The following is a 24,469-nucleotide window of genomic DNA, read 5'->3' as shown; positions in this document are numbered from 1 at the left end:
ATTTTATGTGACTCTTCATACACAAGTCATTTCTCAAAGATTTGCAACCATCAGATATGCTGACATTTAAGTCATTCACCGTCAATATCTTATTTCCTTTATCCTACAATTTCAGTCAAAATTTCAGTCCAAAAATAAATGGACATGAGGAGTTAATTAAAGCAAATAGTTGTGGAAGATTCTTAATATATTTTCCCATTATGTTCTATGGATAGAAATGAAGCTCCATACTCATCTGCCTTAGTGTTCTACTTATCCAAAAAACAAGGACTGTTCAATATTTATTGAGCCCCAATAACATGTACTGTGCTAGGTATTGCAACGGATGCTAAAATTAAGGCACGAGCCCTGGGGAAACACCATCTCTAACAGGAGAAATATATAAGTACTGTATTCAAATTCTAAAGTGAAAATTACAAGTGGTTTATGACAGTTACGATAAAGAGCTTATGAGAATTTAAAGGAAGGATAGGTCATACCAAATAGGAAAAATCAGGAAATGAAGGATAAACATAGAAGATGAGAACTAAGTAGAATTTCCAGAGCAAGTTCTTCTGAGGAAAGGTATATACTAAACAAATGAAAGGAAATGAAAAAATTATCACGTTTCAGCAGCTTCAGGAGATCCAGATTCCCTAAAAGGCAGAGGAGTAACTGGAAAAAAGGAACGGCTCGGTACATCCTCCGAAACTATTTTTCCCAGCTGCTGCTTCTCTTTACCATATATTTTAATATTTATAATAAATTTAACAGCTTTCTGAATAGAAAAAGAAGCATGCCTGACGAGGAGTCAGAATCTCCACGCTCCACCTCCGCCCAGTTGAATAAAACGGAATATTTTGATTTGATGAATCATCTGTACTGGAAAAACACTTAACTCTGTTGCAAGCTTTTGTCTTTGAGCCTGATGCAGTAAATGCATGTTAACCTGGGGATTCAGATTCAGTACGTCTGGGGTAGGGCCTGGGATTCTGCATTTCTAAGGAGCTCATAGGTGATGCTGCAGCCGTCCTGTGGGCCACTTTTGAGTACAAAGGCTAAAAGCGATGTTTCCCAGCCAGCAATATCAGTATCACCTGGGGCCTTGATAGACGTGAAATGTAAATTCTTGCATCCTTGCCCCCCACACCAGATCTACTGAATTAGAAACACTAGGATGAGGCCCAACACCCTATGTTTTAACAAGCGCTCCAGGTGATGTCACTGGTTTCCGAACAAGATTGCACATTCAGTCACCTGGGGGCTGGGGAGAGTTAAATACTATTGGGCATCAGGCTTTTGAAAAGCTCTACCAGGTGGCTTTAATATGCTATAAAATGTAGAAGCCCGTAGACAACTGAACTTGGATGGGCCTTATTTTCTGCCTGCGAAAACATGGGTAAAAGCCACGCCGGTTTCTGCCTTCGCTTCCAGTTTTTGGCATCTCCACCCAGCCTCAGTCGGCTGCAGTCCCAGTTTGGCCTCCGGGAGCTAGCTTCCCCTCCCGGTGTCCCACAGCCCCTGCGCGGTAACAGGGGGTCGGATCGCGGACCCGCCGGAGCATCAGCCACGCCGCCGCAGGTTCCGGCACCGCCCGCACCTACGTGGCTCCAGGATCCAGCCCCGGGGGGCTCCCGGGACAGCCCCGGAGCGGGACGCGCATGCGCTGCGTGCCCGCCAGGCCCCGGCTCCGAGTAACGGACTGGAGCTCCCCCCACCGGAAGTGGGCGGCCGCGCCAGAGGAGCCAGCTGTGCCGTGGTGGCTGCGGGTTGTGGGCTCCGGGTACGAGGGGCTCGCGCTTCTTTCGCCCCGCCATGGCAAAGGCCACGGACATGGTGCGGCTGCTCCTGGGCTCCACGGCGCTGTGCTTCTCCCTGCTCGACGCCCGGACGGCCCTGGCGTCCAAGTCGGTGACGGCCCACTTGGCCGCGAAGTGGCCCGAGACCCCGCTGCTGCTGGAGGCCAGGTGGGTGCGGGCCGGCCCCTCTGCCGAGCCCAGCTCGGAGGGAGGATCGGCGGGGTCTCTCGGGCCCGATCTCGCCGTCTGCCGGCCCTCTAGCTCCCTCTCTGCTGCTGGGGCGCCCTCGTGCTGGGCGCTGGAGCATCCCCTCCACTCCGGCTACCCCTTCGCGGCACTCACTTGCAGTTCCTTTTCCTCGCAGTTCGTACTTTGCCTCACCTACGGTTTCTCAGACTTCAGGGCCTCTGTTTAATTCGTCTGGATCTCATTCACATTTAAGAAAAAGAGGAATAGGAGATGGATTGTGGGGTTTAATGCAGGCAATTCCATTGATGTGGGGCAGTTCTTTTTAAAACGTATTGGAAGCACCTAGTGTCGTAATAACACCAGTGATGAGCTTCCTCTGGAGAAGGTAGCTTCCCCCAAGTTGTTTCTTCCCGAATCTCCTCCACTGAAATTAGTTCATGTCACTTTGCAGAAAAAAGAGTTGTAGCTATTGAATTTTGCTCTTAGTATTCTAGAAGTTAAACAGAATTTGGAAGTTCCTTTCATTGGTTAGGATGAACTTTAAACTCCCGTTGCTTTTGTCCATTCAAAGAAACAGCTTATGGAACTAAAAAGAGACTCCCCATCACCTGGTACCACGTTGCATATATAAGATAGAAAAAGTTTTTTAATTGAGATGTAATTAACACACCATATTAATTTCAGGTGTACAACATAACATTCAGTGTTTGAATCGCGAAATCACAGCAATGTCTAGTTAACATCCATCACCTGACATGTATCCAAAAGGTTTTTTTTCTTGTGTTGAACTTTTTAACATTTCTTAACTTTCAAATATGCAATACAGCACTCTTCACTGTAGCCACTATGCTATACATTACATTCCTATGACTTATTTTATAACTGAAAGTTTGTACCTGTTAACCTTAAAAATAAAAGTTATTTTACCAGCAGAAAATGGATTTATTCGGGAATAATAGAGAATTGCAAATAGGGACAAGCAAAATATGGCATAGGGAAGTCTAACAAAGGAGAGGAACATTATTTTATGCAGAAGGAGAAAGCATGGAGGGGTGGTTTGGAACAAAAGTCCTTTGGAGAAAAGCCGGAACCCAGTGTGATGATAGTTTCTCTTTGGCTGAGTTGCAGGACTAGTCAATTTCTTGTAGGAGATGCAATGTACCTTCTTTCTCTGTTGGGGCCTGTAATTGATGATTCCTGTGGAAAACGTTCTGATAGAAGTCTGTAATTGACGTTGAGTGGTACAGCTTCCCACACCCCCAGTCCACTTTAGTGAGGTTTCTCTCTAATACTCCCATTTCATCATTTTGATCAAAATCTTTCCTTGAAAGCATTGCTGACCAAAAGTCAGGTTTTTCATATTTAGTGGTTTTGTCCCTCAGTGCCAGAAAGGATCTTTCCTGATTGTCTTGTCCCTACATAGGAGGGAAAGTACATAACGGTTGGAAACCACGTAAGGCCACATTTGACTAACAGGCAAGGTTAGGAGGTGGAACTCTGAGGCACTTTCCATCTAAAGTCTGTATCATTTCAAGACCGGAAGTATTGGAGATCCTCTCCTAATTGGGTACGTCATTTTTATAAAAGTTTGACAGGCAACTAAATACAAAAAAACAATTAGGGAAAAACAGAAGAAGGAACATAACTTTCAAATTGTATGATGATTCCGATCCAGGACCCTAGGTCAGAAAGTATCCAGCTGAAAGTGTTTATTGGCACTTAATTCCAATTTAGGGGAAAAATTCTCCCTATGGGGTCCATTGGAGTCATGTATGCCTCCTGGAAGTCCTTACCTATAGTAGCCATGAAAGCAAAATAGTGAATACTGTAAGAATTAACCAAGTGCATTTGAGAAGATTCCGTGCAGGTAAAAACATGAGGCAATAACTAATGAACTTTTTGCAAAACTAGTGAAACTTCAAAGATGTATTAAAACAGTGTTGTTATGGGGCGCCTGGGTGGCTCAGTCAGTTAGGCGGCCGACTTCGGCTCAGGTCATGATCTCGCGGTCCGTGATTTCGAGCCCCGCGTCAGGCTCTGTGCTGACAGCTCAGAGCCTGGAACCTGTTTTGGATTCTGTGTCTCCTACTCTCTCTGACCCTCCCACATTCATGCTCTGTCTCTCTCTGTCTCAAAAATAAATAAACATTAAAAAAACAAAAAAAAAAAACACCAGTGTTGTTATCTCAAAGAAACCATTTGAAAATAAATCTTATCTAGTGATAAAGCCTGTAAGGTTGCAAATTCAGAAACCATGAACTTGGATAAGAATTCAGAATCAGATGAAAGATGAATTCTGAACCTTCAACCCAGCCCTTCAGAAAAAGCAAGTGAAAATTTAATTTGTCCTGGGATCATGATGAGGCTGTTGCTCAAAGGCCTAATCAAGAGAAGAGGTTTTCTCCCTTTCACAAAGGTTTGGGAAATGTGCACAAGAGCATTTCCTTTCTTTAATTTTTATTTTTTTAGTGTTTATTTTTGAGACAGAGACAGAGCATGAGTGGGAGGGAGACACAGAATCTGAAGCAGGATCCAGGCTCTGAACTGTCAGCACAGAGCCCAATGCAGGGCTCGAACTCATGAAGGTGAGATCATAACCTGAGTGAAGTTGGATGCTTAACCCACTGAGCTACCCAGGTGCCCCTAGAGCATTTCCTTTCTATGAAAGAGCTGCTAGAAGCAATCAGTGAGGAAAAAGTATATAGGCCTGGTCCCGGTATGTTGAAAAAGCTGTATTGTCAATTGTCCTCTACTTTCGTTGCAGCTTACCAGATGGTGTGCAGGTCTGGTAGGGTTTGGTGATTTCTCCTTGTATTCATGTGAATCCAAGAGCCTATTCCTTGGAGTTTGGTGCCATCGGGATTAGCAGTTCTTGATAAGAGCCTTTTCAGCAAGACCAAATAGTCTTTATGGAGGTGCCTTTTCCAGTTTCCAGCTTGCAAGATATGATGCTTAAGGTTGTTGTCTTCCGGGAATGCACTTTGAAAAAGATCATCTACTAAAGCATGGTTATTTTTCATGGAAGTAGTTAGACCCTTGCAGTCTTGAAGTATATCTCCTCTTTTATCTACTGTAGTTCAAAGGAGGTACAGGGGCCAAGTGGATTGGGCATCTGTGACGATCTCAAACGGTGACAGTCTAGGAGGTTCAAAGGGGTGGAACCAAGATTTAGAGGAACTAATGGCAGTACTTTGGGCCAAGGTATTTTAGGATCTGTACAAATTTTTACAAGTTGAGTGTTAACAGTATTGTTAATATGTTCAAGTAACCCCGAGGATTGAGGACAATCTGCACCATGCCAGTGTTGTAAAACTGGCCAAACAGCACACACTTGTCAAAGCACCTGACCAGTAAAATAGGTTCCCAATCACTATGAAGTTTGAGAGGGTTCCCCAGTTAGGGATAATTTTTTCTAACAGAGAAGCAGCAGCAGCCTGTCTAGAAGGGAAAGCTTCAGTCCTGTGAGAAAACATATAGACCATTACTAAAACATGTTTCTATTCATGTAGTGGGAAAGCTATATGAAATCCATTTGTGCAGACAGGTTTCTCTGGGTCCTGTTTTAGACAGGTGGGGCAAGTGATGTAGGCACTTGTTGCAACCTCATTAACACTTCCCCACCAGTATTGGTTCATGAATGCTATTATTGTCAGTAGACCACGATGGTTTAATGCATGTATAGTGGTAAGTATAAGAACTTTAGAATTTCTAGTAGGGCCAGATATTTATTTGGTCCAAACCAGGGCTCTCCTTATTGAACCAACAATGACTAGATTTCCAATATTTTTCCCTTTCTGAGGCAATTGTTGGGTGTCGTCTGTCTTTCTGAATTATCATTTGGCAGAACATCTCTTTGGACCATAACAGGGGTCTGGTTATTAGTTTCTTTGAGAGTGGTGTTTTGGGCAGAAATATCAATGAGAAGGTTTTCTTTGGCCCCCAGGGAGTTGACTCTGGAATGGCCAGGAACCTTAATAAAGTAGCCAGCAAAAGTGTGGTATATAACAAATTTTGGACATAAGAGCCATTTTAAATTTTATCCCTCTTGGAGGTAAGGAAACCTTGTTTCCATAATCCAAAGTCATGAGCTATCCCAAGGGCATACCAGCTCTCAGTAAAAATGTTTGAAGTTTTGCCCCTGGCCAAAATACAAGGATGGTTGAAAGGGATTCCATGATTATTTTGTCAGTGGCAGGAATGTCTCTGAAGCGAGGTGATATCCCTGTGCCACAGGGTCAAATTGTTGGTTGTAATACCCTGTGTTTTTGGGTGAGTAATCCCAAGGGTATTCTCTCCCATCTCCCGTACAAAGAGGAAAAAGGAAAGTTGATAATTAGGATGTCTGAGGGCAGGTGGGTTTAATAGGCTTTTCTTTGAAGTCCCCAAAGCAAGTCTTTCTGATTTTTCCAAATAGGGTGAGGTTTTATATTTTTTAGTAAAACACAGATTGAGCCAGAAGAGAGAAGTTTGGAATCCAGTTTTGACAGTAGCCAACCAGTTCAAGAAAAACTCATATTTGGCACTTAGTTTTAGGTTTTGGGAAGTTTGGAAAGCCGTGGAGTCTCTCTGGATCCAAATATTCTGAGGTCAGATGCCCTAAGTATCAAACCTGAGTTTGAGCAAATAGCAATTTTTCTTTAGAGTCTTTATTTCCCTTTAAGGGCAAAGGTTTTTAACAGGTGGATACTGTCTTCCTGTAAAGTGGTTTAAGAAGAGGAGCAGAGAGGGGCGCCTGGGTAGCTCAGTCAGTTAAGCATCCAACTTCAGCTCAGGTCATAATCTCATGGTTAATGGGTTCGAACCCCACATAGGGCTCCGTGCTGATAGCTCAGAGCCTGAAGCCTGCTTCGGATTCTGTCTCCCTCTCTCTCTCTCTCCCCTTCTCCTGGTCGTGTTCTGTCTCTCGAAAGCATTTAAAAAGGAGCAGAGGAGCAAATCATCTAGGTATTGTAACAAAGTAGATAGAGACTGCAGAAAACCTACCATTCAAATCAGCTTCTAAGGTTTGTGAAAAGTAAGAAGGACCCTTTGAAGCTCTGGGTGGGGCATTACTGTCCTGGTGTATTTCCATTCTTCCCAAGTGAAAGCAACTGGAATACTAAAGAATGCACTGCATAGATCAACTACAGTGAAAAATTTGCATCCGGTGGGAATGGTTGTCAGCATATGGGTTAAGAACAACAGGGTGCCGAGGGATAACAGTGTCATTTATTGCCCAGAGGTCCTAGACAGACCATCCTTGGCTACTGGGTTTTCTCATAGGTAAAATAGGTGTATTAAAGGGACTGGTACAGGGGATAATGGGGCCTTGAGCTTTGTAATCTATGAGCTTGATGCCTTGAAAGGCTTCTTTATTTATAGGATATTCATTAAATTTAGGGGGATGTTTTGAGGAATCTATTTGAATCTTGATGGGAGGTATACTGTGGATGCTGCCAGTATCTGTTGAAGATGTCGCCCACAGAGGATGGATCCGACAGGGATAAATGATCAGTGTCCTCAGACTCGGCTATAGTGCTATCAGACTCAGAGCAAATTGAGGGTGTCAAAGGGTCATTTAATTTACCTGGCTGCCTATTTTTATTACTATGGTCAAATTCTAGTATTACTTCTCCTTTTGGGAGAAAGGAACTCTGGTATATTTTTCTAAGAAATCTCAGCCCAATAAATGAAGAGCAGCACAGCAACTAAGGAGAAAGGTATGTGTATCAGAGCCCTTAGACTAAAGGAAGTAGGTTCAGCGACTGTGTTATAAACCTGTTGAGGCTTATTAGAGACTCCCCATTCCCCATTAGAACCATTTTAGTACTCCAGGGCAGGGGCTGTTTTTAGCAGTGGGATTGAGCACTAAGAGGTACGTCTGGTGTCAATAAAGACAGCTGCATTCTCAATCTTTATTTTGTGAGGGAAAGCATGAGCAGGTGAGTGGTTTCTCTGAGTTGATTAAGAGGGGAGACTGGGAAGAGCCTTGAACTCTTTGGAATCCTATTGTTGGGAATTAGGAGGACACTGGGAATATTGGCTACCTGGCTGAAGGTGCCTGGAGCACTTACTGGTAACAGATTTTTCACCCCAATGCCCTAGCTCTTTGCAAATAGTAAAAACTAGGTTTTTGGTTTTGTTTAGGGTCTTTCATTTGTTGGAGATGAAAATCAAGAATTTTAAGAATTTGGGGGGCACCTAGGTGGCTGAGTCAGTTAGCTTCCGACTTCAGGTCATGATCTCGTGGTTCACAAGTTCAAGCCCCGCATTGCGTTCTGTGCTGACAGCTCAGAGTCTGGATCCTGCTTCGGATTCTGTGTCTCCTTCTCTCTCTGCCCATTCTCACTCGTACTCTGTCTCTCTCAAAAATAATGAAAACATTTAAAAAATTTAAAAAATAAGAATTTTAAGAATTTTATCAGTCTTTTTTGGGTGATGCATGTAGGATATGTGCAAGCTAGTTTGCCAAATTGACTGAATCTGGAGTGAACAGTTTCCCATTCACCTCTGGTCCTTTTCCTAAAGGAGAAGGATCAAGTTCACCCCGTTAATGAATATAGAGTTAAATGCTACCTAGGTGGATTCAGCATCTAAGGGAAGGCCAGAATTTAAAGACAATTTGTAGAGTCAATTATAATAGTCATGAATGGGTTCACTAGGCTTTTGTGTGCTAGCCTAAAATTTGTTTAATCAACAGTCTTAGGAAAAGCTACTGCAGTTGCTCAGTGGAGATTTCCAGCAAGTGTTTAGCATTTTGACAGAAGTTAGGTGTCAATTTCTGTAAATCCTTTTCAGGATATTCTCATTGGACTAGTTTTATCCAGTGTGGATAACACTGTGGGTTGTTTGTTCTATTTCTGTGGAAAATGGCATTGGAATTTTGATGGGGATTGCACTGAATCTACAGATTGTTTGGGTAGTATGAATACTTTATTCTTTTCGTCTGTGAACATGGAATGTCTTTTCATTTATTTATGTCTTTAATTTCTTTTATCAGTGACTTCTAGTGTTCAGGTTTTTACCTCCTTGGTTAAATTTATTCCTAGGTATTTTATTCCTTTCGATGTACTTGTAAATGGGATTGTTTTTAATTTTCTCTGAGAGTTTGGTATCAGAAATGCAATAGATTTTTGTATACTGATTTTGTATCCTATCATTTAATTTGTCCTAATAGTTTTTTTGGTGAAGTTTTAGGGTTTTTTATATATAATATGATGCCTGTCTTCTTCAAACAGTGACAGTTTTACTCCTTCCTTTCTGATTTGGATATCTTTTATTTATTTTTCTCTCCTCATTCCTCTGGCTAGAATTTCAAATATTGTATTGAATAAAAGGGATGAGCATGAGCATCCTTGTTCCTGATTGTAGAGGAAAATTCTCAGCTTTTCACTGCTGAGTATGATGTTAACTGTGGGCTTGTCATATGTGGCCCTTCTTATGTTAAGGTTTATTCCACTTGTACCCTGTCTGTGGAGAGTTTTTATTACAAATGGACGTTGACTTTTGTCTAATGATTTTTCTGTATCGAAGTGATCATATGATTTTTATTTTTCACTGTGTTGATATAGTATACCATGTTGATGTAGATGTCGAACCATCCTTGCGTCTCTGGAGTAAATCCCATTTGTTCATGGTGTGTGATTCTTTTAATGTATTGTTTGCTAATAGTTTGTTGATTTTTGCATCTGTGGTCATCAGGGACATTGGCCTGTAATTTCTGTGTGTGTGTGTGTGTGTGTGTGTGTGTGTGTGTGTGTTCGTGTTCCTTGGTATCAAGGCAATGCTCCTTTGTACAACTCCTTTGTAAAAGGAGTTTGGAAGCATTTCCTCCTCTTCAAGATTTTAAAAGAGTTTCAGAAAAATAGGTATTAAATCTGTGAATGTTTGGCAGAATTCACCAGTGAATCCATCCGGTCCTAGACTTTTGTTTTGGGGGGAGTTTTTTGTTTTGTTTTGATTTTTTGTTTGTTTATTTTGTAAGAGAAAGAGCATGAGCAGGTGAGGGTCAGAGAGAGGGAGAATCCCAAGCAAGCTCCGAGCTATGAGTGCAGAGCCTGAGGTGGGGCTTAAACTCCTGAAGCATTGGAATGCTTAACCTACTGAGCCATCCAGGTGCTCCTTTTTGGGGAGTTTGTTTGTTTGTTTTGTTTTTTATTACTCAATCTCTGTGGTAGTAATTGGTTCAGATTTTCTATTTGTGAGTCAGTCTTGATAGCTTATTGTTTCCAGGAGTTTATCTATTTCTTTTAGGTGGTCTGATTTGTTGGTACATAATTGTTCATATTATCTTGTAATCCATTGTATTTTATGATATCAGATGTAATAAAATAGTTGTATTGAATAAAATATTCAAGCCTAGTGTGTGTCCTCTTCCTCTGTTTCTTCCCCTGTTTCTCCCAGTTTGCATCCATCTGATCCCATTCTCTGTTCCAGACCTGCAGTCTAACTTCTTCCAATCTTGGATTCGTAGTTACATTGTCCTCATTTGTATTTGCCTTGAGTCTCTTAGAGCTGGAACTTTTGTAGGATGCTACTTCAGGTTCTTCATAATCTGACCCCCATCTATGTACCAACTGCATCACTTGTAGTGGGAGAATTGCAGTTCCTAAAAAGTTTACATCCTAACTCCTGGAACCTGTGAATGTTACCTTACTTGGACAAAGGATCTTCGCAGATGTAATTAGTAAGGGTCTTGAGACCAGATCATTGTGGACTATCTGGATGGCTGCTAAATCCAATGTCCTTATAAGAGACAGAAGAGGAGAAGGCTATGTGAACAGAGGCAGAGATTGGATTGATGTAACCACTGCCAAGGAACACTTGTAGCCCTCAGAAGCTTGAAGAGGCCACACCGGTACCTTGATTTTGGACTTCTGGGCTCCAGAACTGTGAGACCATAAGTTTCTGTTCCTTTAGGTTGCCAGGTTTTTGGTAATTTGTTACAGCTGCCCTAGGAAACCAATACAGACTTGATAAAGTGGAGTGCTGCCGTAAGAAATAGCTAAAAATGTAGAAGTAGCTGGTAAGTCCAGCAAAAGCTAGAAGGATTTTGAGACATGTGGTTAAAAAACAAAAGCCTACATGCCTTGAGGAGACTGTTGGCAGAAATAGGGACATTAAAGGTGATTCTGCTAAGGACTTAGAGGAAAGTAGGGAGCACGGTCATTAATAAAGCTTCTGTCATAGAGAATACTTATGTCTTCGTGAGTAGAATGTTGGTAGAAATAAGAACATTAAAGGCTCTTTTGGTAAGAGTACAGAAGGAAATGAGTGACCTGTTATTGGAAACAAAGAAAGATGATCCTTGTTTTATAGGGGCAGAAAAGGGGCTGAATTGGATTTTACAGTTGTGTGGAAAACAGTACTTGCAATCAGTGAACTTGAATAGCTAACTAAGGAGATTGCCAAGCAAAGCATTAAAGGTATCCCCTGGTTTTGCCTTGTTTATAGTAAAATGCAAGAGGACGGAGAGAAACTGAAGAAGGAGCTGTTCAGAAAAAAGGAAGCCGCACTTGATAATTTGGGAGTTTCTCCTGCTACCCAGATGGCAAAGACTTAAAATGAGGAAACCCAGTGTTGGGGATGCATGCTTCAGAAAGAAGACCAACTTTGTGGCTGGTCAGTCTTTTTCTGTATAGGTTAGGCTTGTGACTCATGTCGGTAGAAGCCAGGAATGGAGGGGTAGATTTGTCCAGGATGGATCTGAGGAAGGTTTTTCTGGCATGATGCTGGTGAGATCTACAAAAGACCCAAAGGATTTTGATTATGTTGTATCAGCAAAAATGTTGCCAAAAGAGGCAGAGACGGGATGAAATGAGAGAAGGCTGTCAGACTTTCAAAATTCCATAGGCAGGAAATTGGCTGATAAACTGCTTGGCTGCAAACACGCAAACATTTTTCCTTCAAGAGAAGGGAGTAATGACCCTGAGGGCAGAGCCGTGGCACGCAGCAGAGAGTGGAGCAGCACGCCGCTGAGGGTTCTGCTCACGACTTGAAACCTAACACAATTTGTCCTGCTGTATTTTGAACTTGTTTGGGACTGGTAACTCCTTCATTCTTTGTAATTTCTACCTTTTGGAATTGGAATATCTGTCTTTGGAATTTGGAATGCGTATCTCGATACTGCATTTTGGAAGCAGACAGCTTGTTTTCTAGTTCACGGGTCCACATATGGAGAAGAATTTTGCCTCAGGATGGAGCATACCCAGCGTCTCACTCCTACCTCGTCTAAATGATTTACATGATGAGATTTGAGACTTCTGGTGGTATTTACATGGGCTCTTGGTTTAGAGATGATGCCCAATGGATTGAGATTACAGTGGGGGATGTTGGGATAGGACGTATGCATTTTGTATGCGGGACAGATGTGGATTCTGGGGAGCCCAGGGTGGACTTTAGTGGCGTGAATGGTGGCCCCCCAAAAGACGGGTCTAGATCCTGACCTGTGGGACCTGTTGTGTTAACCCTGACACCAAGAATTTAGACTTTTCTTCTCCAGAACTGTGAGAATAAATTTCTTTCATTTTAAGCCACTATGTGGTAATTTGATATGGTAATATAACACTCTACTATGGTCCTTTCTTCGTTGATGCCCTATTTGTGGACCTACCATATTACTTTCTCTTTGGCTGATTCTTTCACCTGATAAAACTGATATCTTTCTAGTATGTTCTCCTAACATCTGGTCCATACTTCTGTAATAATCCTTATTGAAAGGTATGTATGCTAATCTCTGCTGTAAAATGTGAGCTGCAGGGGATAAAAATCTATATTTTGCCAAGGCACAGTGTACAAAAGTAGGTGCTCAACAAGTACTAGTAATAAGTATTAGCTCAGCAGAAGCAACGAGTATTTCTTATTCATACTTGTTTTCCCAGGGCTCAGTACATCAGGATCAGGTGCCCAATAATGTCGACGCAGTGGAAGGGGCTTATATTAGGTAGTGTCTACTTCAAACCACCATCAGAATTCCCTCTATACTCTAGCTGTGTACCTGACCTATGGAAAACTGGTGTCCTGCCGGGGTAATCCAGCTAGGACGCTTAGTGTTACTTCATGCACTTACCTCTTCTGTTGTGAACAAATATAAATTGTCAGCAAGTCCTTTGTTCGATAAACTAAACTCTTTCCCACTATGATTTTTATCTAGTGGTCTTGACTTTATACTTTTGAACCAAATCTCTCCTTTGTGACAGTGTAGCAGGCTGGCAGCCTATAGTTTCTTTAACCATTGCACTTCTTTTGTGTTTTCTAGACTCCATTATTCTACTCACATCTGGTTTTTAGTGTTTCTTTTAATAAAAATTGTAGGAAAATCAAAGAGGTTGAGGGGAATAAGTGTAGAATAGGAAGAATTGAGAGCATTGGGTAGATTGAAGGAGCTTGGGAGATAGAAACTTAAGAGAACTGTTAGCTCTCTGTTTGGGATGCCCCCTTTATATATATATATATATATATATATAAATATATATACATATATGTATATATATTTATGTATATATATGTATTTATGTATATATATATTATATATGTATATATAATATATATATTTATATAATATATATATAATATATAATATATATATATAAATATATATTATATAATATATTATATAAAATATATAATAATATATATTTTAAATATATATATTTAAAGCATTCATGGGAATTTCTCCCTCCCCCTCCCCATCCTCTGCCCCTGCCTCTCCTGCCTCTGCCTCTCCTGCCTCTGCCTCTCCTGCCTCTCTCTACACAGAATGTTTTAGTTCAGCCTAGAAATTTGAGTGCCTATTTTGAGCATAGCCCTGTGATGGGTACTGTGTAGGAAGCAAAGATGACTGAGTATGTCCCCTACCTAATTTATAATTTAGTATTATTTGCTAGGGATGATTACAGGCTGATGAGGGTAAATTTTTATAACCTGTAACTTCCACATCTAAACTGCATTTATTCCACTGGTGTTGCTCTTGCCAAAAATATTTTTTGGAATTTTACTTATAACTGCTGTCAAGCTCTTTTGTACATATAAACATATTCTGTAGAAATCACTTTTTTTCTCTGTGGTAGAATTTTTTGGGAAACAGTTGTTTGGAGCTAGATGTATAAAACAAGTGAACAAATTGAAAATGCCAGTTTTTTCTTTTTTTTCTTTTTTTTCTTTCTTTCTTTCTTTTTTTTTTTTTTTTTTACTTTTTTTAAACTTAAGGCGAGGAGCTGATTTAGATGATCTCTCAAGGTTATTTCTCTCTCTAAAATTAATGATGAGTTCCTGGCAAATTGCCTCTGAAAGTAAATTCTAGAAGAGTTCCGTAAGTGCTGAGAGCAGTGGTATGTTGAGGGAATAAGTGTATTCGAAGACTTTCTCAAGGTCTTTGAAGGCTTATACTTGGATGTGTAAATTCTGGCATCGAGAAGTTTGTGGACCTCCCATATTACTTTCTCTTTGGCTGATTCTTTCCCCTGATAAAACTGTTGTCTGTGGCTGCACAGCCTCTGAACAGGTCTGTAGATGTCTAGGCAGATCAGTTAGGTATTAAGTGGTGCTCCCTGCTTTGCTTAACGTTTTGTACCATTCCTGTCCTTTTCAGGTCACACGTTCTGTATATCCCATTATTTCCTCTGCTTTTAGCTTCTCCTTTTTTTTTTTTTTAATGCCATTGAGTTGGACACCGTTGCTAGCAAGAACCACTTACCAATTGCTTTGAATTCTAGTGCTTGTCCTGTTTATGTGGATGAATTAATCAGTTTTTCTCTTTAGTAACCAAACTCACAAGAATTACTTTGCATGTGTCTTGAATGTCCTTGTACTTTCCATTCATATTAAGCATCAAAGTTTACCAAGACTCACGAGAAAGATAAGATGGGTGATAACAAATCTGTACTGTCTGTTTGGTGCCTGGTTCCTCTCTAGTTTAAACGGTTGAATCTACTTGCTTTGGGTGTCCTGTGCTTTGTTCTATACAGAACGGAATATCCTCTCACTTAATTCATTATTTCCAGAGGTTTTAAATGGCTTTGGTCATTTTTTATGACTTACATTCTGTGGAAAAATCGAAGTGTCTGGGATTCAAGGCCAAAGACCTAATTCGATACACTAACTTCCTATTCGTTTTTTCATTATGGTATTTTCTCTTCTAAATAATAAAAAGATTGTCTACGTAAATAAGTAACAAAATAAAAATAATAGATAATACTATTTTTTAAAGTTTGAGAGAGTGTGAGCAGAGGGAGAGGCAGAGAGAGAGGGAGAGAGCGAATCCCAAGCAGGTTCCATGCTGCCAGCATAGAGCCCAGCTCAAGACTCGATCTCATGAACCAGGAGATAATGATCTGAGCTGAAATTAAGAGTCAGATGCTTATCTGACTGAGCCACCCAGGCATCCCTAGATAATACTTTTTTTTTTTCATTTTTCTTAGTTTATTTATTTGAGAGAGACAGAGTGCGAGCTGCGGAGGGGCAAAGAGAGAGGGGGACAAAGGATCCAAAACTGGCTCTGCACTGACCACAGAGTGCCCGATGCAGGGCTCGAACCCACAAGCTGTGAGATCATGACCTGAGCCAAAGTCAGACATTTAACCTACTGAGCCACCCACATGCCCCTAGACAATATTTTTAAAAAGTGTTTATAGAACCAATTTTTATAGAACACCAGGTTGTGTGTGTGTGTGTGTGTGTTACTTTTATATAATACTCCATCACGGTTAAATTATACTTCTCAGTAATTTGCAGTAACGTGGATGGAGCTGGAGAGTATTATGCTAAGTGAAGTCAGTCACAGAAAGACAAATACCCTATGATTTCACTCATGTGGAGTTGAAGAAAACAAACGAACATAGGAGGAACAAAAAGGAAAACCAAGAAACCGACTCTTAACTATAACGAACAAACTCCTAGTTACCAGAGGGGAGGTGGCTGGGGGGGATGGGTGAAGTAGGTGATGGGGATTAACAGTACACTCACTTCCCATGATGGGCACTGAGTAATGTATAGAATTGTTGAATCATTATATGGTACACCTGAAAGTAATATAACTATGTGTTGGAATTAAAAAACAAAAAATTATACTTCTCAGTGGTATTTCACATGGAGAAACAAAATAAATCCATTTTTTACTTATAGCTAATGAGGAAAAGCCAAAAGTGATTTCTTGTACAGTCTTTTCCAGTCATGAATATATGCTTGTCTGTTGAGAATGATATCTGTGTAAGAATCATCCACTTGTTCTCTTCATTAAAATGAAAGTCACTTTAATTTTTGGAGGTTTTTAACCATAAGTTATAATTTGGTTCTAAGGTATAGTTTCTCATTTCATTTCTCATTCCCATCTATTAACTGATTACTTTTATTTTAATAGTGAATTTATGGCAGAAGAAAGTAATGAAAAATTTTGGCAGTTTTTGGAAACTGTACAAGAATTAGCCATTTATAAGCAAACAGGTAAGTGATGTGCATATTATAACTTAAAGGTTTGGATTTATGTGCATACATTGGATATGTCTATTTTTAACATTAAGGGTGAAGTGTAAATGCTTAATTGGGTTAGTAAATCTGAATATTAAATTTGAAAAGATGTTTTCCTGTATTCCAAGCATCCATTTCCAAAAAATAAAGGTTTTAACGCTTTATTTTAAGAAAATTCATATAATTGACAGTGTTTGCGTATAGAAACAGAGAAATAGAAATTGTTGAATTATGGCTTTCTTTTTACCTAGATTTATATGAAATAGTGTTACTTTTGTATCTAGTAGTGTTGATTTTTTTTTTTTGCCAAAATACTTGTAAACTCTTAAAGAGAATTTTTAATACTTGCCTGTAACAAATCAGGTAATCTGTATGCTTTCATTTCACTATTAGAAGAGTTACTGATTCCCGCTTTTTAAATATGTACGAATATATATTACAAATGTGTACATACATCTGTCTTTAGAATGGGCATGTGTTTATTAATGTATTCTTAGAGGTCAGTAGATTAAAGATAATGAAATTAGGTTTTAGCAGCACAGGTTAAAAGGTTAATTATTAATTATTATAAAGGAAGGCTATTTTCCTGACTCTACAGAGAATGGAATAAATATTAATGTGGATCCCTCAAGAGCAAATTCTTTAGCCTGGCAGACATGGGGAGAACTTCTTACTATGGAGATTAAATAGTTTAGAGAAAATTTACTATGGCGATTAGTTTATGATTTTGTTCTGGAGTGTAAATGTAAGAGAAACAACAGTTTTGAATATTTTAAGTGTTCATTTATTGGACTCCTTTTGGCTCAAGTGGCCTTGAATTTCAGCAATTTGATGATTTCATGAGATAGGTTTAAAAAATAGAGCAGAGATGCCTTTAGTGATACTTTAAACTGAAATATTTTCAAAACCAAGTAATTTGCTTTTTAAAAAAAACTTTTATTACTGAAAAGCTTCATTATTATCATTATTTGGGTCACAAGAGATACTGTGCACTGCTTTAGATACTGGGGATACAAAGATGAATAAATGTGATCTATGGTCCCTGGACCCCACAATATTGTGAAGGGGACAACAGAAGAATGTTAAGAGCTTCGTGGGATGTGGACGACATGGAAGTGCATGAAAAAGGGCTTGCAGTTATTATTTCAGAGAGAGCAGGACAGCCTTTCTAGTGGTGAGTGTAGGAGTAGAGTCTGGGAGACAGAGACAGCCAGGTGGTAGGGAAGGGAAGAAAGCAGGAGAGAGGGTGGAATGCACAGAGAAATTTTGACCACTTAGAAGTCAACTTGCAAATCAATGGGAAACTGTCATTGATTGGCTTTGTATTTGCCCAGACAATTTTGGTTTTGGTATTTAAGGTAAAAATAGGCTAGATTAATATGTAAGATTCTGATAGTTTAAAAAAAATCCACCAAATTTTGTGTCTCTCACCTAAGCTCCTAAATGCAACTATCCCAAATCTTTGGTTCTCAGTATGTACCTTATAGCCTTATTCAGTGCCATTTTCCATTGGGAAGCAATCTGGAAAATTATTTTTACAAATTTTGAACTCTTTAAGTTGCTTAGATGTAGCCACATATTTTAGCTAAATGAAATGACATGCCTGGACAATCTGATGGCAGATGATTATTAACAAGTTGGAATATAAATTTAGGAATATGTAAGCTCTGCTTCAAGCATATAATGTAGGAGGTGTGTATTTCAGGGTGGAACCTAAAAGAAATTCTACTAAATAAGAATTACTAACACTGAAGATATAATTCTGTTAAAATCATTTATAATGGCAAGAATGAAGTGCATAAGCTGCATCATTGCTGATGTTGTTAGGTGTAGGAGAGAATGGCGTATATGAGGAGTTAAATATGTCAACAACTGTCAGATTTACTGAATTTACTTCCAAGATATTATCCTAGAGGAAACATTTTAAATCCTCAGTTACTTGTAATTTTTTAGGTTGTTGAATCTCCATGAGACCCTGTAAATACTCTTTACTGAAGAATAATTCCGGTGATCTACTTGTCTAAAAAAGTTGTAATGTTGAAGATTTAACATTTCGAATACAGGTGCTATTTCCATGCCATTTAGTGAGAACACGTTACATTATGTGTCAGCAAATTAAGACCTTTTTAAACATTGAATTGCCTGGTTTTGCAACCATTTTAGATGGTTTTGCTACAGAGTTCTATTTTTGTCAATGCTTCAAGATTCAAGTGGCATGATATTAGCTAACCTATGAGTTTTGTGTGGTGAGTTAGAAATGTCATCCAAGGTTTATCTAATTCCAGAGTCCCTATTTATTTTTACTTATGTGCTCCACATAGAAGAAGCTCATTCTCAAAGTCCTTGAAGATTTCTGCGGTTTTTACATAAGTAAAGTTGCTTATGTATTTTCATGGAAAGATTTTCAGAAAATGTTATGACATTTCTAATTCAGTTACTTGTAACTGAGAACTGGGTTTGGATAGGAGGATGATTGCAGTTTGGATGTGTCACATTTGAAATGCTTGTCGAATATCCAAGTGAAGATCTCCCATAAGGTGATAGATGACGGAGATTTAGGTGGTAAAAATCTAGGCTAAAGGGTAGGATTTGGGAGTTATCAACATGAAGAGAGTCACTGAAGTTACAGGGAGAAGGTATAGAAGGAGAAGAAAATAAATCCCAAGGGCAGAACCCTGAAGAACATCAATGTTTAAGAACCAACCAGAGGAAGAACCAGAGGATAGAGACTAGAAGTACCCGTAGAGGCAGGTGAAAACCTAGAAAGCACATTGTCATGAAAGCCAGGAGAATATTGATAAGTGATGGATGTTATCAAATAGCATAGACAGATCAAATAATGTGAATATTAAGCTTTTAACAACAGAAAAATTATTGATGACTTAGTAGTTTCACTGGTATAATAACTATGGTAGGTTGAGGTATGAGTTGAGGTTCGAAGCAGAGATAAGTATTAAGTCTTTCAAAATTGACTGCGAAGCATGACAAGATGCTCAACATCCCACTCATCATCAGGGAAATACAAATCAAAACCACAGTGACATATCCCCTCACTCCAGTCAGAATGGCTAAAATTAACAACTTGGGAAGGATGGGTATTGGCAAGGATACAGAGAAAGTGAACCCTCTTGCACTGTTGGTAGGGATGCAAACTGGAAAATGGAATGGAGATTCCTCAAAAAGTTAAAAACTGGGGCACCTGGGTGGCTCAGTCAGTTAAGTCTCTTCATCTCTCTGTAAGCTAAGTCTGTCTCATCATCTCAGCTCAGGTCTTGATAATCAGGGTTGTGAGTTCAAGCCCCATGCTGGGCTCCATTCTGGATGTGAAGCCTACTGGGGGTGGGGGGAGATTAAAAATAGAACTACCTTGCAATCCTGTAACTGCAATACTAGGTGTTTACCCAAAGAATACAAAAATACTAATTTGAAGGGGCACATGCACCCCAATGTTTATGGCAACATTATCAACAATAGCCAAGTTATGGAAAGAGCCCAAATGTCCATCAACTGACAAATGGATAAAGATGTGTGTGTGTGTGCGCGCGCACACACACACACTGGAATATTACTCAGCCATAAAAAAGAATGAAATCCTGTCCTTTTCAATGACCTGAATAGAGCTAGAGAGTATTATGCTAAATCAGTAAGTCAGAAAAGGACAAATACCATATGATTTTACTCATGTGGAATTTAAGAAAACAAACATAGGGGAAACAAAAAGGAAAACCAAGAAACAGACTCAACTATAGAGTTACGGGTCGGGGGGGAGGTGAGTGGAGGGATGGGTTAAATAGGTGATGGGGATTATGGAATGAACTCGTGATGAACACCGGGTATTGTATATCTAAGTGTTCAATTGCTAAATTCTACCCCGGGGTCGGGGGGAGGTGGGGAAGATTGTGAAGCAAATAAGATGAATCAGTAGCAGGCTATGGAGGCTGCTGCTTCCCCCCCGCCAAAGGTGAGAGTGATTTATGTATATTAAATGCCAATAGGCAAAGTTCAAGTAAAACATGAGGCTAGAGAAAGAGGAAGGATATTGAAAGGGCGAAGTTGTTATCAGCAGGTTGGTTGGTAAGTCTGGATTCAGTGATTTTAAAACTTCAGCTGAAGTAGTCCAACACCTCCATCTCACGATTGAGATGATGGTACAAGTTAAGCCTAAATAACAGATGTTTACTTTCTATAAATCCCTGACCCCTACCTACATCCATCTCTCCCTTAGAGACCTTGACAGTGACCAGTGACAAAACTTGATCTCAGTTGACAGGCACTACTCACGTTTGTCTCTGTTGATGATTTTCCCTGTTTTCATGGAGGACTGATCCCTGTTCAATTGATATAGTCTTAGTTATGTTATTATATTAATTTTGGCTATTTTTCTGTTGGCCCTGCAGCTGTTATGTCTTTTTTAAGATAATTTCTCAATCTGTACTGCTTTTACTGTTGAAAGTGAGTCTTACTTGTGTTACTTTTTTATTCTTGAGGGAAGCTAACCATAACTTCCTGAGAAATCTTGTATAGTTTGTTAAAGAAGTAGGAATGAATGTGCACACCTATTCTAGAACTCTTTAAAAGTACTATATTGGGAAAGTATCATGGCCTAGAATGAAGAGACTTCCTCATTTTTTAAATATTCCAGAAATGTATTGAAGGCCTATTTTATGTGCCAGGAGCAGAAAGGTACAATTGAAAGCCTAGAAAAGATTCCTGCATTCGCAGCTTATAGCTTAATGGAAGGGACAGCATTACTAAGTTACAAATAATTTTTAATTACAGTTTTGAGAATTGACCTAGAGATTATACGGCCCTGTCAGAGTGTATGACAGGATCTGGGCTGGGAGGTCAGAGAAAACTCTTTCCACAACAATGGCATTTAAGCCAAGGTGTGCTAATAGGAGTTGGCTGAACATGCACTGCCTACCCTCCTGCATTTCAAACGGAAGGAACATCGTGTGAAGGCCCTGAGTGGTTAGCCCCCTCTAGCTCTGGGCATTGTGTCTTGGTCCCCCATAAGCAGTAATGAGTCGGCTGGCAATCCTTTCTTCCCCTTACTGCCATCTGATTTTGTCCGCCAGTATTCTTAGTCTTTATCTTTGTATTCTTAAGTATACATAAACTTCGACTACGTGCTCTGTTGGCTTCGGTGATATTCTTTCATTCCCAGATAGTATTTGTGAGGAATCTCCAACCTTATGTTACTTTCCACTTAATTTCCCTTTTGTGGCAGTTTTGCTGGTTGTGTGCTTTTCTGTGTCACCGGAGCATGCATCGTTGACCAGGTCTTCTGTAAACCTCCACTCCTTCAGTTATTCTTGTTCTAGTTAAGTATATTCAGGGCTCACCCTCAAACTTGATGCTGCATTTCCTCCAATTATTTCTTGGTTATGTGAAGTTTGCTCCCTAGTTGATGCCTCATGAATAACTCCTAGGAATGATGACCTTGAGTTCTTCACATGCATGGCTATGTACGTGTGTGTGCATTTTGTACTTCAGGTTTTTAACTTTAAGGTCCTATAGTTTTACTGGAAAGTGCTGCAGTGCTAACCATTCTGAGTCTTCATTCTTAGGTATATAGATTCATTGTTCCTTTTTAATTCTGGACAGTTTTCTTGAATTACGGGGTTTCGTATCGTCGTCGTTGTTCGTTCTGTTCTATTCCCCTGATTCTCTGTTGGGGATATAATTATACATACTATAGGTCTCCTTGGCCTGACTTCTATATCTGTCATTTACTCAGATATTTTTTTCATTTTCTCCTCCTTTATTTCTGATTCATTGTCAGTTCACCTTTCCCCTGCATTTGGTATTTCTGTTTTTCCCAATTCTTTTTACTTTGGTGTTACCTCTAGTTTAGTCTGTATTTTATGGTACCCTTTCTTGTTCTTTCCTCCATTCTTTCAGTACAATTTTCGTATCCCCCTGTATTTTAGTTCTCTCACTCTTGAGCTTTTTACCCAGAGCTGTAAAGGGGTTGAGGTTTTCTTTTTATCTTACTTGCAAGCCAAAAACTTAGCTTCCCACAGTTTCAAGGATCAGACATGAGACTTCTGGATCCAAGCCGAAAGACTTTATAACTGACCAAGGGAAATCTCCCCAGTTGTCCACAGCTTTCTCTTATCAGCCAGGACCCATCACAGTAATTCTTGAGACTTATTACTGGCCTGTTCGAAAGGATCTGTGATTGGCACAATAGACCGTATGAACGATTGAATCATAAGTTGGTTGTAATTCTGCATTACGTACTCCACCCTGTCCTCTGCTTGGCAAGCCAAAGTTCTAATGCGTTTCCGGCCTTCTGTCCATACTGGTAACAGATTTCCTTCCTTTTTCACTCCATGTAGATATGCGTGTCTGTACCTATTGTCTGATGAAGGTCAGACCTTACCTCATCCAAGATAGGTCTTTGTACTTGTCATAGTGGGTTGGACTTGAAGCTGACAGAACCACTGGTAGGGAAGTCCCCTTGCATGGAAGAGAGTTAACCACTAAGACCTGATTAGGGGAAATTTTTGAATGTACTGCCCAGTTCTTGAACTGTAATCTCTTATTTTCTTTTCAATAATAGGCAAAGTAAAGGACTACTTTTTGCCTGATTGACCATACTATTTTGTCAGTATGTTCACTATCAATTAACAAGGGCTTCTTCTAATCCTGTCAATTTGACCCATGGAGCTGGGTCTTTTCTCCTCCAAAAATCCAAGTTTCTGTCAGCAATCCATCTCTGATCTGTCATGTACTGTGAAGGATCTGAGATTTTACCATTTCCAAACTAACAGATTAGTTTCGTGGATACTGACAGAAGACCTGAAACCCTGGACGAGAGGCAAAGGACTTTATTACTCAAAAAAAAAGCAGTACCCACCATGTCCACATTATTTGTGCTGGCTCCCTGAACCCCAGTTCCCATAGAGCAACATAGAAGTCAAGATGGCACCTGTACCATGAATGGGTTGAGTTAAGGAGAGGAACCAAGCAAGGGTTGAGAGCCCAGCGCCTTTGAGCAAGCAGTAAATACAGCAGTCAGCAAACACCCAAATCTCCCTCACCACCCCCAGAGTTTCTCCATTCAGACAGTACCCTTTCCTCCTCCCCCAGGAGGGTGTCTGTAGTTGCACATCCCTTTTGTCCTCCCTTTTCACATCTGGGAACTGTGAGTGAAGCTCTGGGTCTGCCCCAGCTCAGCTCTTTTAATGAAGTTTCCATCAATTGATAGCTTAATGCCAAGGAGTAAAGGAAAGAAGACATGACCAGGGAATGTCTAGGGGCCAGTTTATGGGCGTCTGCGCCAGTTGGCCCCTGAGCTGCTATGCCGTTACCTTACCATCTCTGGCTGACACAGTGGCAACAGTGCAGATGATAAGTACACCTCAGGTGGTGTAGAGAAAAGAAAAGGGCAAAAATATAGTTCTTTCCCTGGTTATTCCAAGAGTGTCACCAGGCCCTCTGTAGCTCTCAGCTTCTGTTCTCCTTGGCCCTCTCCATCAGAAAGATCTGTCTCCCCTGGGGTGTCAGAGTTCTTAAATTCTAGGATTCATCCTTCTCTTTGGTGTCTTCAGGATCTTGGGAGATGGGTTTAGAGGAAACCAGCTTCAGGTTATTCTATACAAGAAGACCTTTCTCTTCTTTAAGGTCTGTTTCAAATTCTGTCTCCTAAAGTATTCTGGACATACTAATTGCATTTGGCTATGTGCACTAAATCTGAGTAGAATTTATTTATACATGTCATTTAAAATTTATTAACGATCATATTCTTCAATTTTTGCGTGCTGTTCATAGTCTCCTCTTAAATGATAAGTAGAGCCTGTATCTTTTCCTTGTTATTATAACTCCATAACCTTGGAGTGAATTGATCTGATATGCTGGCATCTTCCAAATAGATTGACAATATTATGTTTACCTGGACTTACATTGATTGTACCTCACTGGTAGATCCAAATGAAGTTAATAAAACAGATCTTGATTTTCCACTTTTCTCTAACCCCAGCCATAACCAAACTTAAGAAATGATTATATATTAGTTTTACAGTAGAGGTGTGTCAATGTATTGAAAATGAAAT

General features: G+C 39.9%; 1 protein-coding gene across 1 annotated transcript in view; it reads left to right on the top strand.

Moving 5' to 3' along the window:
- Window positions 1-1,680: 1,680 nt before the first annotated feature.
- The window catches only part of UGGT2 (UDP-glucose glycoprotein glucosyltransferase 2), a 186,989-nt gene continuing 164,200 nt past the window's right edge, over window positions 1,681-24,469 (top strand). The window contains exons 1-2 of the mRNA XM_027065110.2: window positions 1,681-1,946; window positions 16,303-16,385. Coding sequence (XP_026920911.2) covers window positions 1,795-1,946; window positions 16,303-16,385 — 235 coding nt within the window. The 5' untranslated portion in view covers window positions 1,681-1,794. The remainder of the gene's footprint in view (window positions 1,947-16,302; window positions 16,386-24,469) is intronic.

The sequence above is a fragment of the Acinonyx jubatus genome, chromosome A1 (genome assembly GCF_027475565.1).
Source record: "Acinonyx jubatus isolate Ajub_Pintada_27869175 chromosome A1, VMU_Ajub_asm_v1.0, whole genome shotgun sequence".
NCBI lineage: Eukaryota > Metazoa > Chordata > Mammalia > Carnivora > Felidae > Acinonyx > Acinonyx jubatus.
Note: the sequence above shows the minus strand (reverse complement) of the source record. Positions and strands in the feature narration are given on the sequence as shown.